At 39.6% G+C, this 18,564-nt stretch overlaps 1 protein-coding gene across 1 annotated transcript; it reads right to left on the bottom strand.

The window, feature by feature from the left end:
* Window positions 1-5,592: 5,592 nt before the first annotated feature.
* LOC121439431 (proline-rich protein 23A3-like) lies at window positions 5,593-6,393 on the bottom strand. Its single transcript, XM_041639936.1, has one exon. The coding sequence runs from the start codon at window positions 6,391-6,393 to the stop codon at window positions 5,593-5,595; it is 801 nt and encodes a 266-aa protein (XP_041495870.1).
* Window positions 6,394-18,564: the final 12,171 nt, after the last annotated feature.

The raw sequence follows: 18,564 nt of genomic DNA on the forward strand, positions 1-18,564 counted from the left end.
CCCCATCATTCTGATGCCAATGCACACTTGCCTCTTGGTTCCGGGAGCAAGACAAGGTCCTTTGCAGGTCGTTTACTGCAAGACACTCTGTGGACTCTCTGGGACAGAGTGGATGCAGTCAGGTTGACTGGCTGATCCTTATATAAGCCTTGCTTCTGAGGAAGCCCCGCCCATGCAGGGAGGGGCCGAGGGAGGGAACCTTCAGGAATCCACTTGTGTGCACCTGGGCATGAGTGGGCCAGCCTGTTTGTGTGTGTGTGTGTGTGTGTGTGTGTGTGTGTGTGTGTGTGTGTTGTGGTCATTTTTGCTAGTGGATCAGAGAGGAAATTAACCTTTGGATGTGCTGTGGTCTGTAAAGCCTTTCTTTTGTAAACATACATACACAAACACATGAGAACTCTTTTCCCACCCCCTACCACAGTCTCATGACATCCTTGTCCCACCCATGCCTAACAGGTCCTAGAGATTTTCTTAATTAGCAAATGCAAATTGAAATGGAAATTAACAAAATGATGCTTAGGGTTTTCATTGGAGGTTAAGATTGTTAATAAGATCAGATCTATCAATCTATCTATCTATCTCTACATATATATCGATATATTTTTTGATATAGCTTTTTTGAATTGTAAATGCATGGTGACACCATAGTCATTGAGTGTAAATATTTGATCCCAGGTGATACCTCAACGATAGTGTGTTTGTCAAGCATGCTGGAAGCCGATAGGCTTGATCCCCTATTGAAATCCAAAAGGATCAATGTGAGTACCCTAGCATACCCATAATCTCAGGTTGAAGGAGACAAGCACAGGAAGATTAGCCATTCAAGGCCAGCCGGCAACTGGGTGTGTACTAGGTCAGTCTGTGTTCACAATGAATTCAAGGCTAGCCTGCAATGGTGAAATTGCATCTCCAACATTCAGTTGATCCTCCCACTTCACAGAGGTGGGAAAGAAAGCTTTCAAAGAGTTGGTATTGAAAATGGCAATTAAGCACAGACGTGTATCAGTAGAAACTTTGATATGCTCCCTTCCATTTCTATCATTTTGTTTATTTTGTCTGTTTGACACGTGAAACCATGTTTACTCTTTAGGACTGTCTTCCTTCTCCCTCCCTCTCTCTTTCTCTTTTCTTTGCTTCTCTCCTCTTCTAGCTTATTCTCACACATGCGTGAGAAGCACAACTGAGCAGTGCCACATACCCGCCCCTTTTGAGGATTATGTTTGCATGCATGCATGCGTGTATGTATGTAGGTATGTGTTTTATTATTTTATACCTAATGGCATTCAGCTAACCCAGTCTGGTATGCCGTGTTCGTGCCATGTGGATGTCAGTTGATAGGAGAAGTTGCCACACTTTCTCAGTTGCATTTTCATTGAAATTTCTTCACCACCTAAATGACATCACTCTGTATTTACTACATGGGTATATTGGTAGCCAATTCAAAACTGTTTTAAAAGAGAGGAAGATGGTCCTGTGACCATTCTCTCTTTCGAGAAGTATCCTCAAACGTTTCCCCTTCTCTTGTTCTTTCCTTCTCCTAACATCTGTACAAAATACGAAGTATCAGTATGGCATTCTGACACCTGTGAGAAATAGATTTTGATTTCATTCATGCCCCGCCAAGCTCTCCTTTCAGAGGCTCTGTTTCTTTCCCTAATTATTGCCCTTGTGTGCTAAGTACTTTTTAAGTCCCTTTAGCATTTCTTCTTTTCAACAAGTCCTGCAAACTATCCATTTGGCATAAAACACAGGATGGAATGAGGATTAAACTAGGTTTTGGGATCGACTCTCTCCTCCTCCCAAAGACTGGAATGCATGTAGTGCCTTCACTTGCCATGCTAGCGATCTCTCTACTGGCAAAGGACTGGATTAAGGGTGGGGCTCCCCACTTCACGTGATTCAATAAAGACAAATAGCTTAGGACTAACCTGGCCAATAAAACTGGGTTTTAAGTTAATTTGTGGTGTGGTCGAGTTGAGAACCAAGAATATTCACCATACACTCTTTGTCTACGAAGCTCTTCTTACCTTCTTATTTTATCCATCATTTTGTTCAACTCTAATGTGTTTATGTTTTATGTCTAATGTTTGTGTACCTGTGTTTGGGTTTTGTTTACTGTAGGCATGAAAGTACCTGGAGTGAAGAAGTTTTCCATCCTCTGGTGTTGAGTGAGGTTTCTGTCCTGTCTGTCCTGTAGTCATTCAATCCCAAAGAATCACACAGAGGTCTACATCAATTACAAACTGGCCCAGTATCTCAGGCTCTTCTTATTAACTAATTCTTATAGCTTTTATTAGCCTGTAATTCTTGTCTCCTTTACACGTGGCTCGGTACCATTTATATATTAAATACACACACACACACACACACACACACACACACACATATTGAAAACTCCCGCCTCCTCCCATCCCCCCATTTTTCTCCCACTCCTCCCCCACTACCCTTCCCCTCCCTCTCCAGTCCTAAGAGAAGTCAGGGTGCCCTGCCCTGTGGGAAGTCCAAGGGCCTCCCCCCTCTATCCAGGTCTAGGAAGGTGTAGGGTCTATATGGGAGCAGGGAAGAAGATATCTTAACTAAAGGAGCCATTTTAGGGTGGGCAAGAGACTTGGCTGTAGAGAGGTTCCCAGGTATCCAAGGGGCTTTTCCCAGTTAGGTCCTTAGGCAGCAGAGGAGAGCGTGCCTGAACAGGCTTGGAACCTTTTTCTGCTAGGCAGTCACATCTTGTTCCTCTGTATGTTCATGTGGGCTGAAGACTGAATGTCCTCTTCCCAGACTTCTCCTGTTCTCATTGCCCCACCTCTATTTCCTGCCTGGTTGCTCTGCTTGCCTATACTTCCTGCCTGTCTGCTGGGCAATCAGCATTTTATTAAAAATAATACAAGTGACAGGATAAATGACCATAGTCTCAAAGCACTCCCCCCTTAAAAGAAACAAGAACTCTGAATCTAATGTAGTTTGTTTAGCTTTTCTCCTGACCATTATCCATACCAACTTGTAACCAACATTCTAAATAATCAAAAGATCTCCACAGTCTATTTTTTGAGAATATGGGTGTAGTTTTCTAGGCTACATCCTGCTGATTGAGGAGCTGATAATCTTAGGGGACTTAAGAAAATTTAAAATTATGATCAAGTTATGACTGGAGTTTCTTATAAAGCTTGATCATCTCAGCATTCAGACTTGAATCTCTGCTGGATGTAGAACTCAGACATCTGGATCATCCATGGCTATAGGACACATCTCAGGTCGTATTCCATGATCAAACCTTTTAATAACCCAGAATCAATCCAAAGCCTCTCATTTCTCTTGGAAACGAAAGAAAACCGTCTTCTCCAAAGCAACACAATTTTGACTTCAATTTTGAAGTTAAGGTATTATAAAAATAACCGTCTTGGATTAATTGAGCAGCATGTATAAACAGTTATCTTTTGGCAACTATTGCTCCTTCCTCAGCATGCAAACAATTAAAAGAGAATATAATAACATACAGGATCCAGATTCACTGTGTGTTTTCCATCTTTACAAAGCTTTATTTTAAACTCCTTTCTTTTATTTTTAGCTTCAATATTTGGCATTTTGAGAAAGGGTTTGTCTGTGTAGCTTTGTCCCAGAATTCACTCTGTAGATCAGGGTGCCCTTGAACTCACAGAGATCTGCCTGCCACTGCCTCTTAAGAGCTGGGATTGAAAGTGTGTGCAACCAAATTTCTGGAATACATGTGGGGCCTTCACTTGCTAGGCTGGCGATCTATGCACTGGCAATGGACTGGGTGAAGGGCGGGGCTCCCCACTTAAAATGATTCAATAAAGACAAAGACCCTAGGATTAATCTGACTGCTCATAAATTAATCAAGATACGGTACTTAACTTAAACTGGGGTTTCCGTTAACTCCAGGAGCTGTCGAGTTGAGAAGCAAGACTACCCACCACACATGCTCTGTCCATGAAGGTCTTCTTACCCTCTTATTTTATTCATTACTCTGTCCACCGCTAATTTCTTCACTATTTTTTTGTTCAAGTGCATGTGTGTGTGCCCGTGTTTGGTTTTGTGTACTGCAGGCATGAAAGAGCCTGGGACGGAGAGGGTGTCCATCCTCTGGTATCAATAAGGGTCTTCTTCATGTGGGTGCTGGAAGAGTACCAAGTCCTTTGATGTCGGTGGTTCTCAAGCTTACTAATGTCTTGGGCCTTGAATACAGGTCCTTACGCTGTGGTGAACCAACCATGAAATTATTTCTGTTGCTTCCTCATAAGTATATTTTCACCAGGGTTAGGAATGGTGCTGTCAATGTGCAGGATCTCTTATTTGAAACCCTTGGAAAGGGTCATTTGACCCCTCAAAGAATACTCCCCACAAACGTTGAGAGAGAACCTTTATCCTAAAGGCTGAGCCATCTCTATGGCCATGCTTTTCTGTAGATTTCTTCCACATTGCCGAGTGTAGCCCAGCTTACCTTTGAACTTTCTCTGTTTCTGAGAGTAGGCTCCAACTGCTGAGACAAGTGCTTTCACCTGGAGACAGGCTTGCCCCACCACCCAGGTTCTCTCTGTCTCTCTCTGACTCCGTCTTCTCTATCTCTGTCTCTCTTTCTCTCTCTCTCTCTCTCTCTCTCTCTCTCTCTCTTTCACACACACACACACACACACACACACAAACACACACGCAAAAACAGAGCCCCCCCCGCCCCACACACTCAGACACACACACACAAACAGACCTGTGGAATTCTCTTTCTCATAAATCCATTGATCAACCACCACATACTATGGTCTGAATTTTTTATAAATTTATAGTGACATTGGAATTGGAAACACTGCTTTGAATAAGAACATTTGGAAGTAGGAAATACATTTGAGCTTTTGTTGGAGATCAAGTTGGACTTCCCAGGGATCTGGTTTCATCGGCTTGTCCAGCACTGCAAACTAAAGGACCCTGGAAACTTCGTCCTGCAGTAGCTGTCCTGCTTGCTTGCTGTCCTGTTTGTTTGTCAAGGCAGGGTTTCTCCTTTAGCCCCGGTTTTCATGACAAGGTATCAACAGTCACAGTGCCAGCAGGTTAAAGGCTTGCTGGAAAGAAGCAAAGAATCATCGTGCACTCAGAGCTAGGAACCATCTTCTCCCAATGGGGTATTTGTCAGTTCCCCCAGAGGGCAAATTGAACTGTCCAGGAGAAGGACCAAGGAAGGGACAAGTGTCCATGCAGTCAGGGGAACATAGGTAGGAGACTGGCAGCATAGCAAAGCCAGTGCTGCCTTTGTTTGGGGAAAAAGGGACACCGAGTGTTCTTAGAGGGAACCACTTATGCACTGAGGGTGACATGGAAGGTTTTCAGATGAATCCCAGAACTGGAAGAGAACTTTCTGTTTCTCGAAGGCAGCTTTTTAACTTCAGGGGTGAGATCTAGCGTCTCCCTTCTTCTCCAAGTCTTTATCATCTTCCCCCGTGCATAGTGTGCAGCGCAGAGTACTTGTGTCCATGCATACAGTCTCAATGGTAGGCAACTGTGTGCCTCTAGGCACCCTGGGAATCCCCTAGAGTGTCCAGGTAGGTGTCCACGGTGCTGTTTGTTGAGGCAGAAGTCGTTCCTTTCCTAGAAGACTAGTCGCCTCTGGGCCTTGCGCCTAACCATTGGGGGCTTCTGGCGACTCCCAGAGGCCTGTTCTTCGGGACTTGGAGGAGGAGAAGGAGGGAGAGGCTGCAGTGGAGATCCGGGCAGAGGGCACAGTATGCTGTCTTGGAGGCTCCAGACAGACCAGGGAGCATATCTCCCTGCACTAGGAGGGCAGTTTTCACTCCAAGGATATGGCATTTGACAGGGAAACATGGGGCTGAACATGCCCCTGAAGGGCGAAAGGATTTCTGGGGCCATGAGACTTGGGTCATTCATCAGCGGCATCACAAAGTCTTCCTGAGTGTCTTCATGTGGACCAGGGACATTTGCAAAGCCTTGGATGTATGGTAGAGATGCACTATTGAATCCCTGGTGTAGGGCACAGACGTGGTGGTCCTGGGGCATGTCAAGGACAGCGGCCTCCTGCATGGCTGCAGGCCAGAACACAGGCTGTCCATGTTGGGAGGAGGCTTGGAGGTCCTCGGGGACCAAGAGGATGGTGTGACCTGGTAGCGACACTCGCATGACCGAGCCAGGGTCTGGCTCCAGCAGCAAGTCGATGCCTTCCAGGTGTAGTTTCACGGCACAGCCGGTGGGAACGAACACCGTGGAGGTGAGCTCCTCGCTGGCAGGCCTGGCAGATTCTTCCAGGTCTGGCTGTACCAGCAGCGACCACAGGCCAGCAGGCTCCTGGAGGCACAGCCTCTTGGCAGGGTGGGTCTCTTCTGGCTGCGGGGCCCAGCGGGGCTTCTGGTAGGCATTTGGGCTTTCTGGCGCCATCCCCAGCACTCTGGTGCCAATGCACACTTGCCTCTTGGTTCTGGGAGCAAGACAAGGTCCTTTGCAGGTCGTTTACTGCAAGACACTCTGTGGACTCTCTGGGACAGAGTGGATGCAGTCAGGTTGACTGGCTGATCCTTATATAAGCCTTGCTTCTGAGGAAGCCCCGCCCATGCAGGGAGGGGCCGAGGGAGGGAACCTTCAGGAATCCACTTGTGTGCACCTGGGCATGAGTGGGCCAGCCTGTTTGTGTGTGTGTGTGTGTGTGTGTGTGTGTGTGTTTGTTTGTTTGTTGTGGTCATTTTTGCTAGTGGATCAGAGAAGAAATTAGCCTTTGGATGTGCTGTGGTCTGTAAAGCCTTTCTTTTGTAAACATACATACACAAACACATGAGAACTCTTTTCCCACCCCCTACCACAGTCTCATGACATTCTTGTCCCACCCATGCCTAACAGGTCCTAGAGATTTTCTTAATTAGCAAATGCAAATTGAAATGGAAATTAACAAAATGATGCTTAGGGTTTTCATTGGAGGTTAAGATTGTTAATAAGATCAGATCTATCTATCTATCTATCTCTACATATATATCGATATCTTTTTTGATATAGCTTTTTTGAATTGTAAATGCACGGGGACACGATAGTCATTGAGTGTAAATATTTGATCCCAGGTGATACCTCAACGATAGTGTGTTTGTCAAGCATGCTGGAAGCCGATAGGCTTGATCCCCTATTGAAATCCAAAAGGATCAATGTGAGTACCCTAGCATACCCATAATCTCAGGTTGAAGGAGACAAGCACAGGAAGATTAGCCATTCAAGGCCAGCCGGCAACTGGGTGTGTACTAGGTCATTCTGTGTTCACAATGTATTCAAGGCTAGCCTGCAATGGTAAAATTACGTCTCCAACATGATGGAGAATTTACCTTCATTGGTTAATTAAGAAACTTTATTGGCCCATTTGATAGGCCAGCCCTTAGGTGGGTGGAGTAGACAGTACAGAATGCTGGGAGAAAGAAACCCAGTCAGGCAATCGCCATTATTCTCCCACTCTAGAAAGATGCATGTTAAGATCTTTCCTGGTATGCCACCTTGTGTTGTTATAGAAATTATTAGAAATGGGTTAAATCAATATGTAAGAGCCAGCCAGTAAGAGGTTCAAACTAGTTGGCTAAGCATTGTTTAAAAGAATACAGTTTCCGTGTAATTATTTCGGGTCAAGCCAGCTGGGTGTCAGCACACAGCCAGCTTCTGCTCTTCACAACACCAACATTTAGTTTATTCTCCCACGTCACAGACATGGGAAAGAAAATTTTCAAAGAGGATAACTTGTTTTTTGGGTGGTTGGGGGATTTAGAGACAGGGTTTCTCTGTAGCTTTGGTTCTGGTCTTGGAACTATCTCTTGTAGACCAGACTGGCCTTGAACTCCCTCCCAGAGATTTGCCTGCCTCTGCCTCCTGAGTGCTGGGATTAAAGGCGTGAGCCACCACCACCAGGATTAACTTGTTGGTTTTGAAAATGGCATACCTGCTTCATGTATAAGTGGAACCTTTGATATTCTCTTTTCCATTTCAATCATTTTGTTTTATTCTATCTGTGTTTGACACGTGAATTCATGTTTACTCTTTACGACTGTCTTCCTCTCTCTCAGTTCTCTCTTTCTTTGCTTTCTCCTCTTCTAGCTTATTCTCACACATATTTGAGAAAAACTCTAAATCAGGGCCACATTTCGGCTCCTTCCTCGGATTGTGTATGTATGTATGTGTGTGTGTGTATATATATACATATATATATGTATAAATATATATATATTTATACCTAATGACATTCTGCTAACCCCATTTTCTTTGTGGTTTACCTTTGTGTTGCTATTTTGGAACACTAAACAATAGGGTCAATATAAGCAATTTGGTGACATAGGGCCTTCTTAAATCCTCATAAATTTAAGTATTATAACTGTAAATTAAATTTTTATTAATGTATGAAATTATGCATTCATTAATTGCATAGAAAATGGATGTTGTTTTCACTGAAACTTTTGATGAAAAACACTATAAGCTAATATCTGGATAATTTTGCTCTTAAGAAAAAATTGATATTATAGTGTTTTTGTCCCCAGAGATTTTCTTGCAACTTGTTGTTTTTCATTTCTATAACTTGAAATCAGATGTTAATAAATAAACTGTAGTATTCATATGGCACTTCTGATAAATTACACAGAGATATTGGCTTTAATACATGAAACATTTTTGTGTAAATTCAAATATTTTTCTTTATGAGTTATTTTCACTAGAATCAAAAACCTCTATGTCTCCTAAAACATGGCTATTTTGTATAGAATATGCACTTACTATTTATTTATTTATTTATTTATTTTGATTTATTTATTCATTATATATACCTTGGTCTGCCTGTATGTGTCCCTGCAGAGAGAATTTGGCACCAGATTTTATTACCGGTGGTTGTGAGCCACCATGTGGTTGCTGGGAACTGAACTAAGGACCTCTGGAAGAGCAGCCAATGCTCTTATCCACTGAGCCATCTCTCTAGCCCCTATTTATTTTTTTTTACATGTAGTGGTTCTGATGCTTTTACAGAAAAGAGAATATCAAAATTTACATCTGGATAACCTGGCTACAATTAAATGACATTTTTGAAGATCTACCTACCTGTTACTTTTTACTTTCATCTTAGTGTATACTTCTAAAGAGTTTAATATCTCTAAAATACATGAAAGGTCTGTGGGCTAATTTCATTACATTTTCTGAATCCAGGACCATTTGTTAAGTATTCATTTTCTTACTACAATACAACAGCTGAAATACAATAGCGTAATCTGATTTACTTTTTTTTCATCGGCTCATTCATATTTAATGCGGACAAATACATGAATCTAAATTTCTCCAGAATAGCAGCTTGGCTTGTCCCATATTTACCTAAAGTAACTACTAAAATGTATGGCACCTACAATGAAAACTGTCTTTTTACAAAAACTCTAACGAATCACACAGAAATTCTCCTTGCAAACTATGTGTGGAACATTAACCGTCATCCAAAATATCTTATTCAGATATTTTTAACTGTATTGTCATGTCCAAAATGGTTCATGGCCCTAACCTAGCTTACTTCCCATCAGAATAGCAATCATATGTTTCAGAAATCTAGAACATACCTAAAGCTACTTCACTGCCATTTTTCATCACGGCACAACAGACAAGTTGCACAGCTTATGCTGCCAACAGTCAATAGCCTCTTCCTGAACTCTGTGCATCTTTCTTCTGCAGTCCCTTGGTATTTGTGAATGTATTCTGAAAGAAAGTACAACTAACATTACATTAAATTGAGGAGCTGAAGAGTGGTCGGTTGTGTTGATTTTCTCTACTAGAAGCTGATCAGTACATAAAAACCAAACTTATAAAAAATAACATGAGTTGGGAGTTCTTTGTTTTATTTTAAAACTATGAATTTAGGAACACACACACATATGTGAATGCAATAACAATTAGTTTTTTTAAAAGGCCAGGTCTTTGAAGGAGACTGGAGAGAGGTGTATGTGAAGGTGTGGAGGGAGGAAAAAGGGTGCAATGTTGTAATTAAATTACATTATAAGCTCAAAGATAAAAATATGAATTACAGCATTTTTTATAATAACAAGAAAACTTTGAAATAATTTAATTTAAATATCAAGTAGTATTCATCATTTAACTTCTTAAGAATATTTCTACTTTTATCACACATTGTGTTTTTGCAGGGCATTATGTAGGATTGTGAGGACTGCACATTCTCCTGGTTCTATGTATCGTAGTCTCCAGCTTGTCAGTGATACTGCTTTAATTTTTACCCCCAAAACTCTGAGATGATGCTTAAATGGTTGGTAAATCTTCAAAACTAGAACTTGAAAACTTACAAAGCAAGTACCAGATCTGTATGCAGATCCATTTGTATGTGTGTTTAATATATATGAAGTGATTTTCTTAAAATCTTTTTATGAGTTAATTTCAACTTCTGTTATCACTTTTTATTTTTTTATTGTTTTTATTGAGCTATTTATTTTTTCTGCTCCCCTTCCTTTTACCCTCCCCCCTTCAACCCTCTCTCATGGTCCGCACACTCCCAATTTACTCAGGAGATCTTGTCTTTTTCTACTTCACATGTAAATTAGATCCATGTATGTCTCTCTTAGGGTCCTCTTTGTTGTCTAGGTTCTCTGGAATTATAAATTATAGGCTGTTTTTTTCTTTGCTTTATTGATGTGGGTTTACCCTCTCTGTGCTATGATTACCATTAATGAATAAAGAAACTGCTTTGGACCTATAGCAAGGCAGAACTTAGGTAGGCAGGGAAAGCTAGTCTGAATGCTGGGAGAAAGAAGGGCAGAATCAGAGAGAAGCCATGGAGCGGCTGCTGGAGAAAGATGTGTTGAAATGTTGCTGGTAGGCCATGACTTCGTGGTGATACACAGATTAATGGAGATGGGTTAAATTAAGATGTAGGAGTTAGCCAATAAGAAGCTAGAGCTAATGGGCCAAGCAGTGATTTAATTAATAAACTTTCTGTGTGATTACTTTGAGTCTAAGCTAACTGAGTGGCTGGGAATGAACAAACACTCTCTTCCTACATTTTATGTCTAAAAACAACTTATGAGTAAGTACATATTATATTTGTCTTTCTGGGTCTGGGTTACCTCACTCAATATGATGTTCTCTAGATCCATCCATTTGCCTGCAAAATTTCAATATGTCATTATTTTTTGCTGCATAGTGCTTCATTGTGTAAATGTATCACGTCTTTTTTATCCATTCTTTGATAAAGGGGCATTTAGGGTTAGGACTGGGGTTAGGTTAGGGTTAATTCAAGATTTTATACTATGAATAAGCTCATACATGAAAAATTAAAATTAAGAGAACTTCTTCAGCATTGTTATAAATTACTCAATGGACCTGTTTGGATTCACAGAATTAAGGTGGAACAGAAACTCAAATCAAGATTTCAAAAAAAAATATTGTGTTAAATGTATATAACATAATATTTCATAAGTATATAATGCAGTGACATTAAATATATAATATATAACTCTCATCACTACCGGCTATAACCTAGAAATTAATCAGTTCCAGCAAAAACTCTTATCAACCCATAATTTCTTTTCTTCCTACTCCAGTCATTGATAATTTCTGTTCTCTTTCTGTGTCTTTCTATTTATCTGTTCTAAGTACCTCATATAGGCAGAAATAGTAGTGCAAGGAGAGAATTAACTCTGAACCTGTGTTTTTCAACTTCCACATGTACAGTATGGCATACTGACATTTTCCTTCACATTCATCACACACATACACACACAGGAACATACCTTGGCTCTCATGGCCCTATGAAATATGAATGCAATACATAATCAAATGTAAATATTTTTATGGTCAGTGACTATTTAATTGAACATATCAGTTTGTTTGCTCATCTCTCATGGACACTGATGTTCTCTCCACTTTTTTGCTATTGTGAGTTATGAATATTGCTATACAGACTTTTTTAAATTACCAGCTTCTTATTCTTTTAGTTATGTACCTAGGAGTAAAATTGCAAGTTCATATGTCAGTTCTGTTAGGCTATGTGAGAAGTTGTTTGTCATTGTGATTACATTTTACATTATCACCAGCAAAGCATGACTTACAATTTTTTTTATTGTTTTCATTGAGCTATAAATTTCTGTCTGCTCTTCTCCCTTCCTTCTCTCTACCCTTCTACCTTCTCCCATTACCCCCACATTCCCAGTTTACTCAGGAGATCTTGTCGTTTTCTCTTTGCTATGTTGATCCATGTATGTCTCTCTTAGGGTCCCCTTTGTTGTCTAGGTTCTCTGGAGTTGGAGACTATAGGCTGAGAGTCTTTGTTTTATATCTAAAAGTCACTTATGTGTGAGTAAAATTGTATTTTTCTTTCTGGGTCTGGGTTATCTTACTCAATATGATGTTTTCTAGATCCATCCATTTGTCTGCAAATTTCAAGATATCATTTCTTTTTTGTTTTTTACTGTTGAGTAATACTCCATTGTGCAAATGTAACACATTTTCTTTGTTCATTCTTTGGTTGAACACAGGCAAGAACAGAAAAGGTGTAAATGAAAACTATTGTTCATCCAAGCGTACTATACAGAACAATCTTCTGAGTGGCAGTAACTTTTGTAAGTGATACTTTTGATAATTATTAATATTTAGAATATATAGAACTCTTAAATCAACAATAAAAGCATTGATTCAATTATAAGCGAAAGACTTAAGCATTTTCTTCAAATATAAAAATAGAAACATAGGAAAACATGCTCAACATCATTAGTCATCAGGAAAATGCAAATCAGCATCTGTGAGATGGCTCAGCAAGTGAAGGTGCTTGCTGCCAAGTCTAGCAATCTCAGTTCAATCCCAAGCTCCACATGGTGGAAAAAGGAAACTGATTTATGGGAGCTATGCTCTGACTTCCACTCACACATTAAAAAGAATTAAACTAATTTAAAAGTTTAACACTAGAAGGAAGGAAGAAGGGGGAAGAGGAGGGAAGGAAGGAAGGAGGGGGAGGGAGGGAGGTAAAAACAAAGGGAAGAAGGCATGAACAGAAAGACAGAAAAAGAAAAACAGAAATAAAAACACAGTGAAATAAAATTTTACCCTCTCAGGATGGCTTTAACTTAAAATCTGAAAATACATATAGTTGGGGACATTATAACTCAGCCACTTGAGATTCATGTGTTGAGAGTTCTGTTTAGGTCTGTACCCCATTTTGCTGGATTATTTGTTCTTTTAATGTCAAGTTTCTTGAGTTATTTGTCTATTTTGGGTATCAGTCCTCTGTGTTCATGGCAGCATTAATCATAATAGCCAGAACCTGGAAACAGCTTAGATACTCTGTGTTCAGCTCTTTCAAAGTTTTGACCCCCTCCACATATATTGTACATGTAAAGTTATATATTTCTCAAATCTAGAAATTTTAAATTCTGATTTTTTAAATTGATAGTCTTAATTCATTGTTCCTAACTTTTCTTTGTACATGTCACCTGTGTACTCTTTGATCATGTTTAATGGCTATGTTTAAAGTCTTCATATAGTACATTTATAATAGCCAGGTTTGCTTTGATTGGTGTTATTCTGTTGAAATGACTATTCTTTCCTTTTCCTTTGTGTATTTGATGAGTTTTATTGTTAAAAACTGGCCCATTTTAATCTTATAAAACATCTCTGAAGTCTAATTGCCTTACTTGGGGTTTTGAGGCTTTTTTTTTAATTGTAGGAAATATTTCAGGATGTTTTATGCCAGATTAACTGTGGCTCAGCCCCACAGAAAAGTAACTATCTTTCCCCTAACAGCCATCCACTAATAGCTACTCAGCTAGAGGTGCAGCTTTGTGAGCCCCTCCCCCATCCACACTGGACTATTGACAGTTTTAATCTTCTGCGGGGTCTTGTACGAGAGCCACAGCTTCAATGTGTTTGTGAGTGTAGCAGCCCTGTCACGCCCTCTGTTTTGCAGCGGTCCTCCACAACTTCCAGCTCTTGTGATCTTTAGGTCCAATCTTCCATGTTGTCCTTGTAGCCTCAGTGGCAGGAAAGTCACATGGATTAGCTCAGTTAGACCTGAGACCTCCATGGTCACTTGTTTTCTGTATTATGACCAGTTATGGGTATCCATGTTAACCACCATCTACAGCCAAATGAAACTAAAGATGTTTGAGAGCTGCACTGACCCATAGGTATAAAGTTAACTGTTTAGAAGACACTTTGATAATGTTTAGTTAGCAAAATATCAATAGTGGGTTCTCTCCTAGAGTCTGTATACTTCCAGCCACAGAAACTGATCTGGTTTCCAGTACCAGGTATGAGTTCTGTCCTGTGGAGTGAGCCTTAATTCCAAGCAGAAAGCAGTTATCTTTATAACATTTGTGCCAATATTGTAACTATTATTGCACTCATTATTGCAGTTCACAGATGGGAAAGACTTTTAATACCCTGCAGCAGCCTGCATAGCACATTCTGGTACTACTATGAAATCTAAGGAAGCTTCCAGGCCAGTACCAATTTGATTTCTGTATGTCCTGTGACTAAAATGTGTAGTATCTTCAGCAACATAGTCTTACCATATTGTTTTAAAACTTCATTTATATCGCAGCATTTGCCAGTACCCTATTTCATTTTTGAGACAGAATCTCAGTATATAGCCCACACTGTTTTGTGGTTCTCTGAAATAGACTCTATTCCCAACCAACAACTGAAGGGGAGGTATCCAACACCTGGCACTGTGCTTTTGGTTTGCTAACCTTTGGCATATGGGAGAAGCATTATCTAACCACTGCCATATATATGGAAGCTAAAACATTAGATTTTCATATGGCCTTTTCAAAAGTCTTTGGTGTTAACTGTCTCTCCATCACCCAGCTTTTCCTCCCTACCCACCCATTTCCCTCCCAATTTAAATGTTTTCCTACCATCATTACCCTTTTCTTCCTGGCCCCATCTCTATTTTATTATTCTGCTCTCTTAAGCTCTTTCTCTCCTATCATCATTGGCCCATTTCTATATTCCTGTCTTCTAAATGTTCCCAATTTAATCAAATATATCTACAGATTCTAAGCATTAAAATATGGAGGGCTAGAGAGATGACTCCGCAGTGAAGAGCATTTATTGTTCTACCAGAGTGCTTGAGTACATTACCCATATGATGGCTCATGATTGTCTGTAACTCCAGTTCCAGAGAACCTAATGCCTTCATCAAGCTTCGAAGGGTACTGCATACACATGGTGCAATACATACCTGCAGGAAAAATAGTCATACATAGGAATAATAATAAATAAATATAAAAGATTGAAAATCACCAGCTTGTACAAGATACATACTATGACTGGAGTCTGAAGTAATCCATAAATATGACAATGTCTTTCACTGTTGCAACTTTCTTCTGGAAGGTTAGCTGGGCTAATAACTGTATGTGGTTATTATTATTCCTGAGGGACATACCAGATATTTTCTTAGAGCTCATTTATTTTTAATAAGCATACTTGTATTCTAAATCAGTAATTTAAGCAAATATTAGTAACAATGGTTTATTATCAAGCATTATGTCCTCCATATCAAAAGTATTTGCTATGTCTTTTCTGCAAAGTTGTAAGAGAGCTTGGTGGGTTGGGTATGTTCAAAAACATTGTACACATATATGAAATTCTCAAAGAATAAATAATACATATATTTAAAATATATTTACAAAGTGACAGTAATACAGAAAGTGTGGTACTAATGTAAGGATAGTCAAATATTTAGTAGGACTTTCTTGTTAGACTTTTTTTTTGGGATTTCCAGCTGCTCCCAAATAAGGACATGGAGACTTATTAATCATGAAAATTTGGCCTTTAGTTTAGGCTTGTTTCAAAACTAGCTCTTATAGCTTAAATTAACCTTTTTCTATTAATCTATGTACTGCCATTTTAGTCTGCCTCATTTATTGACTCCCTTCTACCAGATCCTACCACCCCTAGAATAGTAAACACATAACATTAAAACTTCTGCACAGGTAGTTTCTTTAACCTAAGATGCTGTTAAAATATGTATTTTTTTCAGTGAGGTACTTTATTCCTAGGAGCACTTCTATGTGGATTTCATTTCACAGAGGAATAATATAGATTACACCATCACAAAGCTCTTAAATATTAGAATTTGCACCCAGCCAGTTAAGTCACTAAGCTTTTGACTTTAACTTCAAGCTACAAAGGAAAAACTTATGAGTGATAATGATAATGTAAATTTAAGGATGGAGAGAAATAAGCCAAAATGTTTATGTTTGAAAGCATCTAGGAATGAAGGGAGAGAGTCAGAACATATAGCTATTTTTGGCTGTCAATTTGACTATATCTGAAACTAACTAAAATCCAAGTAACAGGGTACACCTATGAGGAATATTTCCTTAATTAAATGATTTGAATTGGGAAGATCCACTTTTAATCCTGATCCTTTGAGGTGAGAAGATCCACCTTTTACCTGGGTCACACCTTCTTCTGGCAGCCTATATGAAGGACATAGAAAATGGAAGCTTGCTTTTGACTGTTTGTTCTAGCTCTTGCTGGAAAATTCATTTCTTCACTGGCATTAGAGTCTACTTCTTTAGGATTCTGGTGAATTCAGAAGACTGGCTGAGACATTCAACCATGTAGGCTGAACAACAACTGGATTCTAGGATCTTTTGTTGGTAGACAGCCATTAAGAAAACTACTTCTCTTTTATTCTTAAGTTAGCTGAATGGTAGTAGCCAAGTCTTGTTTAATAAAAGGAGGAATCATTAACAAAAGTGGTTTTGGGGAAAGTAACACTTGCTTATAAGTTAGGATGCTCTCTGGAGGCATAGATTGTATAATATCTCTATCTATCTATCTATCTATCTATCTATCTATCCATCTATCTATAGATATAGATATGGTGATGGAGAGAGAGAGAGAGAGAGAGAGAGAGAGAGAGAGAGAGAAAGAGAGAGTATTAGAATGGCTTGCCTCACAGGCTATGCTACAACTAAAATATGTGTTTGTATGGCAGACTATTTCAAATGTCAGTTCTTCGTTGATACCGTTCATGACCCAACAATATAAATTGCCACTGCCAGTTGAATTTCTATTATATTATTCTACATATTTATTATTACAGTTATCCTTATTTTATATCCTATTTTTTTCTGAATTGGCCCGATTAGCCTGAATAAATTAGTTAATGGATAAAGACTTTTCAAATAAGATCATAATTACCTATACAGTTGAGGTCGTCACCTGAAAATTGAGGTCATCATGTACCAAAGAAACTGGAAGAATTATTTCAATGAAAGAGTGTCTGAGTAGGGCACAATTTCCCTCTTACAGTGTGAATTTCCCCAACTCTTTGATCGTAACTCCTCCAGTATTATGGGGACCTCTGTTCCAGGAGTAGTATAGTTAATCTTCACTGTGAAATTGATGGAATTTGTAGTCACCATGAAGAGAAAAATCATCTTTGTGCATCTCTATGAGGGATTAACTAGATTTGGATAATTGAAGTGGGAAGACTCAGCCTAAATGTGGGAGATGCCAACCCGGGATCTGAAGGCCTTTACTGAAACAAAAAAAAAAAAAAAAAAAAAAAACACCACCACCACCACCAACAACAACAACAAGAAAACTCCCCCCCAAAACAGGAACTGGACACAGTGACTGACCTTCACTTCCTGACTATAAACACAATGGACCAGCTCCATCTTTCCTCAGCCATCATGCCTTTTCCAGTGTGATGGATGGTAACTATATGCTAGAAACCAACCTTCCTTCCTCCCTTCCTTCCTCCCTCTCTCCCTCCCTCCCTCCCTCCCTCTCTCTCTCTCTCTCTCTCTCCCTCTCTCTCTCCTTACCTCCCTCTTTTCCTCTCTTCCTCTCTGTCCCTCTTTTTTCTCCTTCCTTCCTTCCTTCCTTCCTTCCTTCCTCCTTCTGTCCAACTTGCATTTGTCAGGATTTTTGCTGTCTCACTGAGAAAGTAACTAATATTTGTGTGTGGGAAAAACTTCAGAAAGTTGTTGATGTTATAATTGTAGTTCCAAAAACTACCAGTGATCTGAGGTTTATGACATTTATTCTTCTTCTTTCATTATCAATTCTAGATTGCCACTCAACTTCAGAATTTCTAGTGGTTTGGCATGGCATGCTTACTTGGTGATTCACACACCTGCTGATGAATGATTATGGGCATTTTGGCTTTTCAGAGTGTTCAAAATGTATATCATTTAAATTTTTATTTTATTTTATGCATTGTTTGTGAGGGATAAGGCACACATGCCATGGCACATGTGTGGTCAGAGAACAAATTCTAGGAGTCAGTTCTCTTTTCATCTTGTCCGTTTTAAGGATTGAACTCAGGCTGGTATTGGCAGCAAATGATCTTAACTAATGAGACAACTTTCCAGCTCTTCATATTCAGTCTATACACTCTAGACATATTAAACTTGTGATGAAGCGCCTCACTGGTTAGCTCAGGCCAGGCTTGCCCTTTATTGGGCAGAAAAAATACCTTAAAGTGTTTTCCTCACAAAATGGCAGCAGTTGCAACCACCGGAATTGAAAAACTAAATGTGTCACTGAAACAAATTGAAGGGTGATGACTATTTTGTAGAAATGTTTTTAGGT

This window comes from Microtus oregoni, unplaced genomic scaffold (genome assembly GCF_018167655.1).
Source record: "Microtus oregoni isolate MIOR12 unplaced genomic scaffold, Mior012 000061F_ref0000440, whole genome shotgun sequence".
Taxonomy (NCBI): Eukaryota; Metazoa; Chordata; class Mammalia; order Rodentia; family Cricetidae; genus Microtus; species Microtus oregoni.

Excerpts from the sequence above, each read along its gene's own strand:
- LOC121439431 (XM_041639936.1), bottom strand. The coding sequence starts at position 6,393 with ATGGCGCCAGAAAGCCCAAATGCCTACCAGAAGCCCCGCTGGGCCCCG.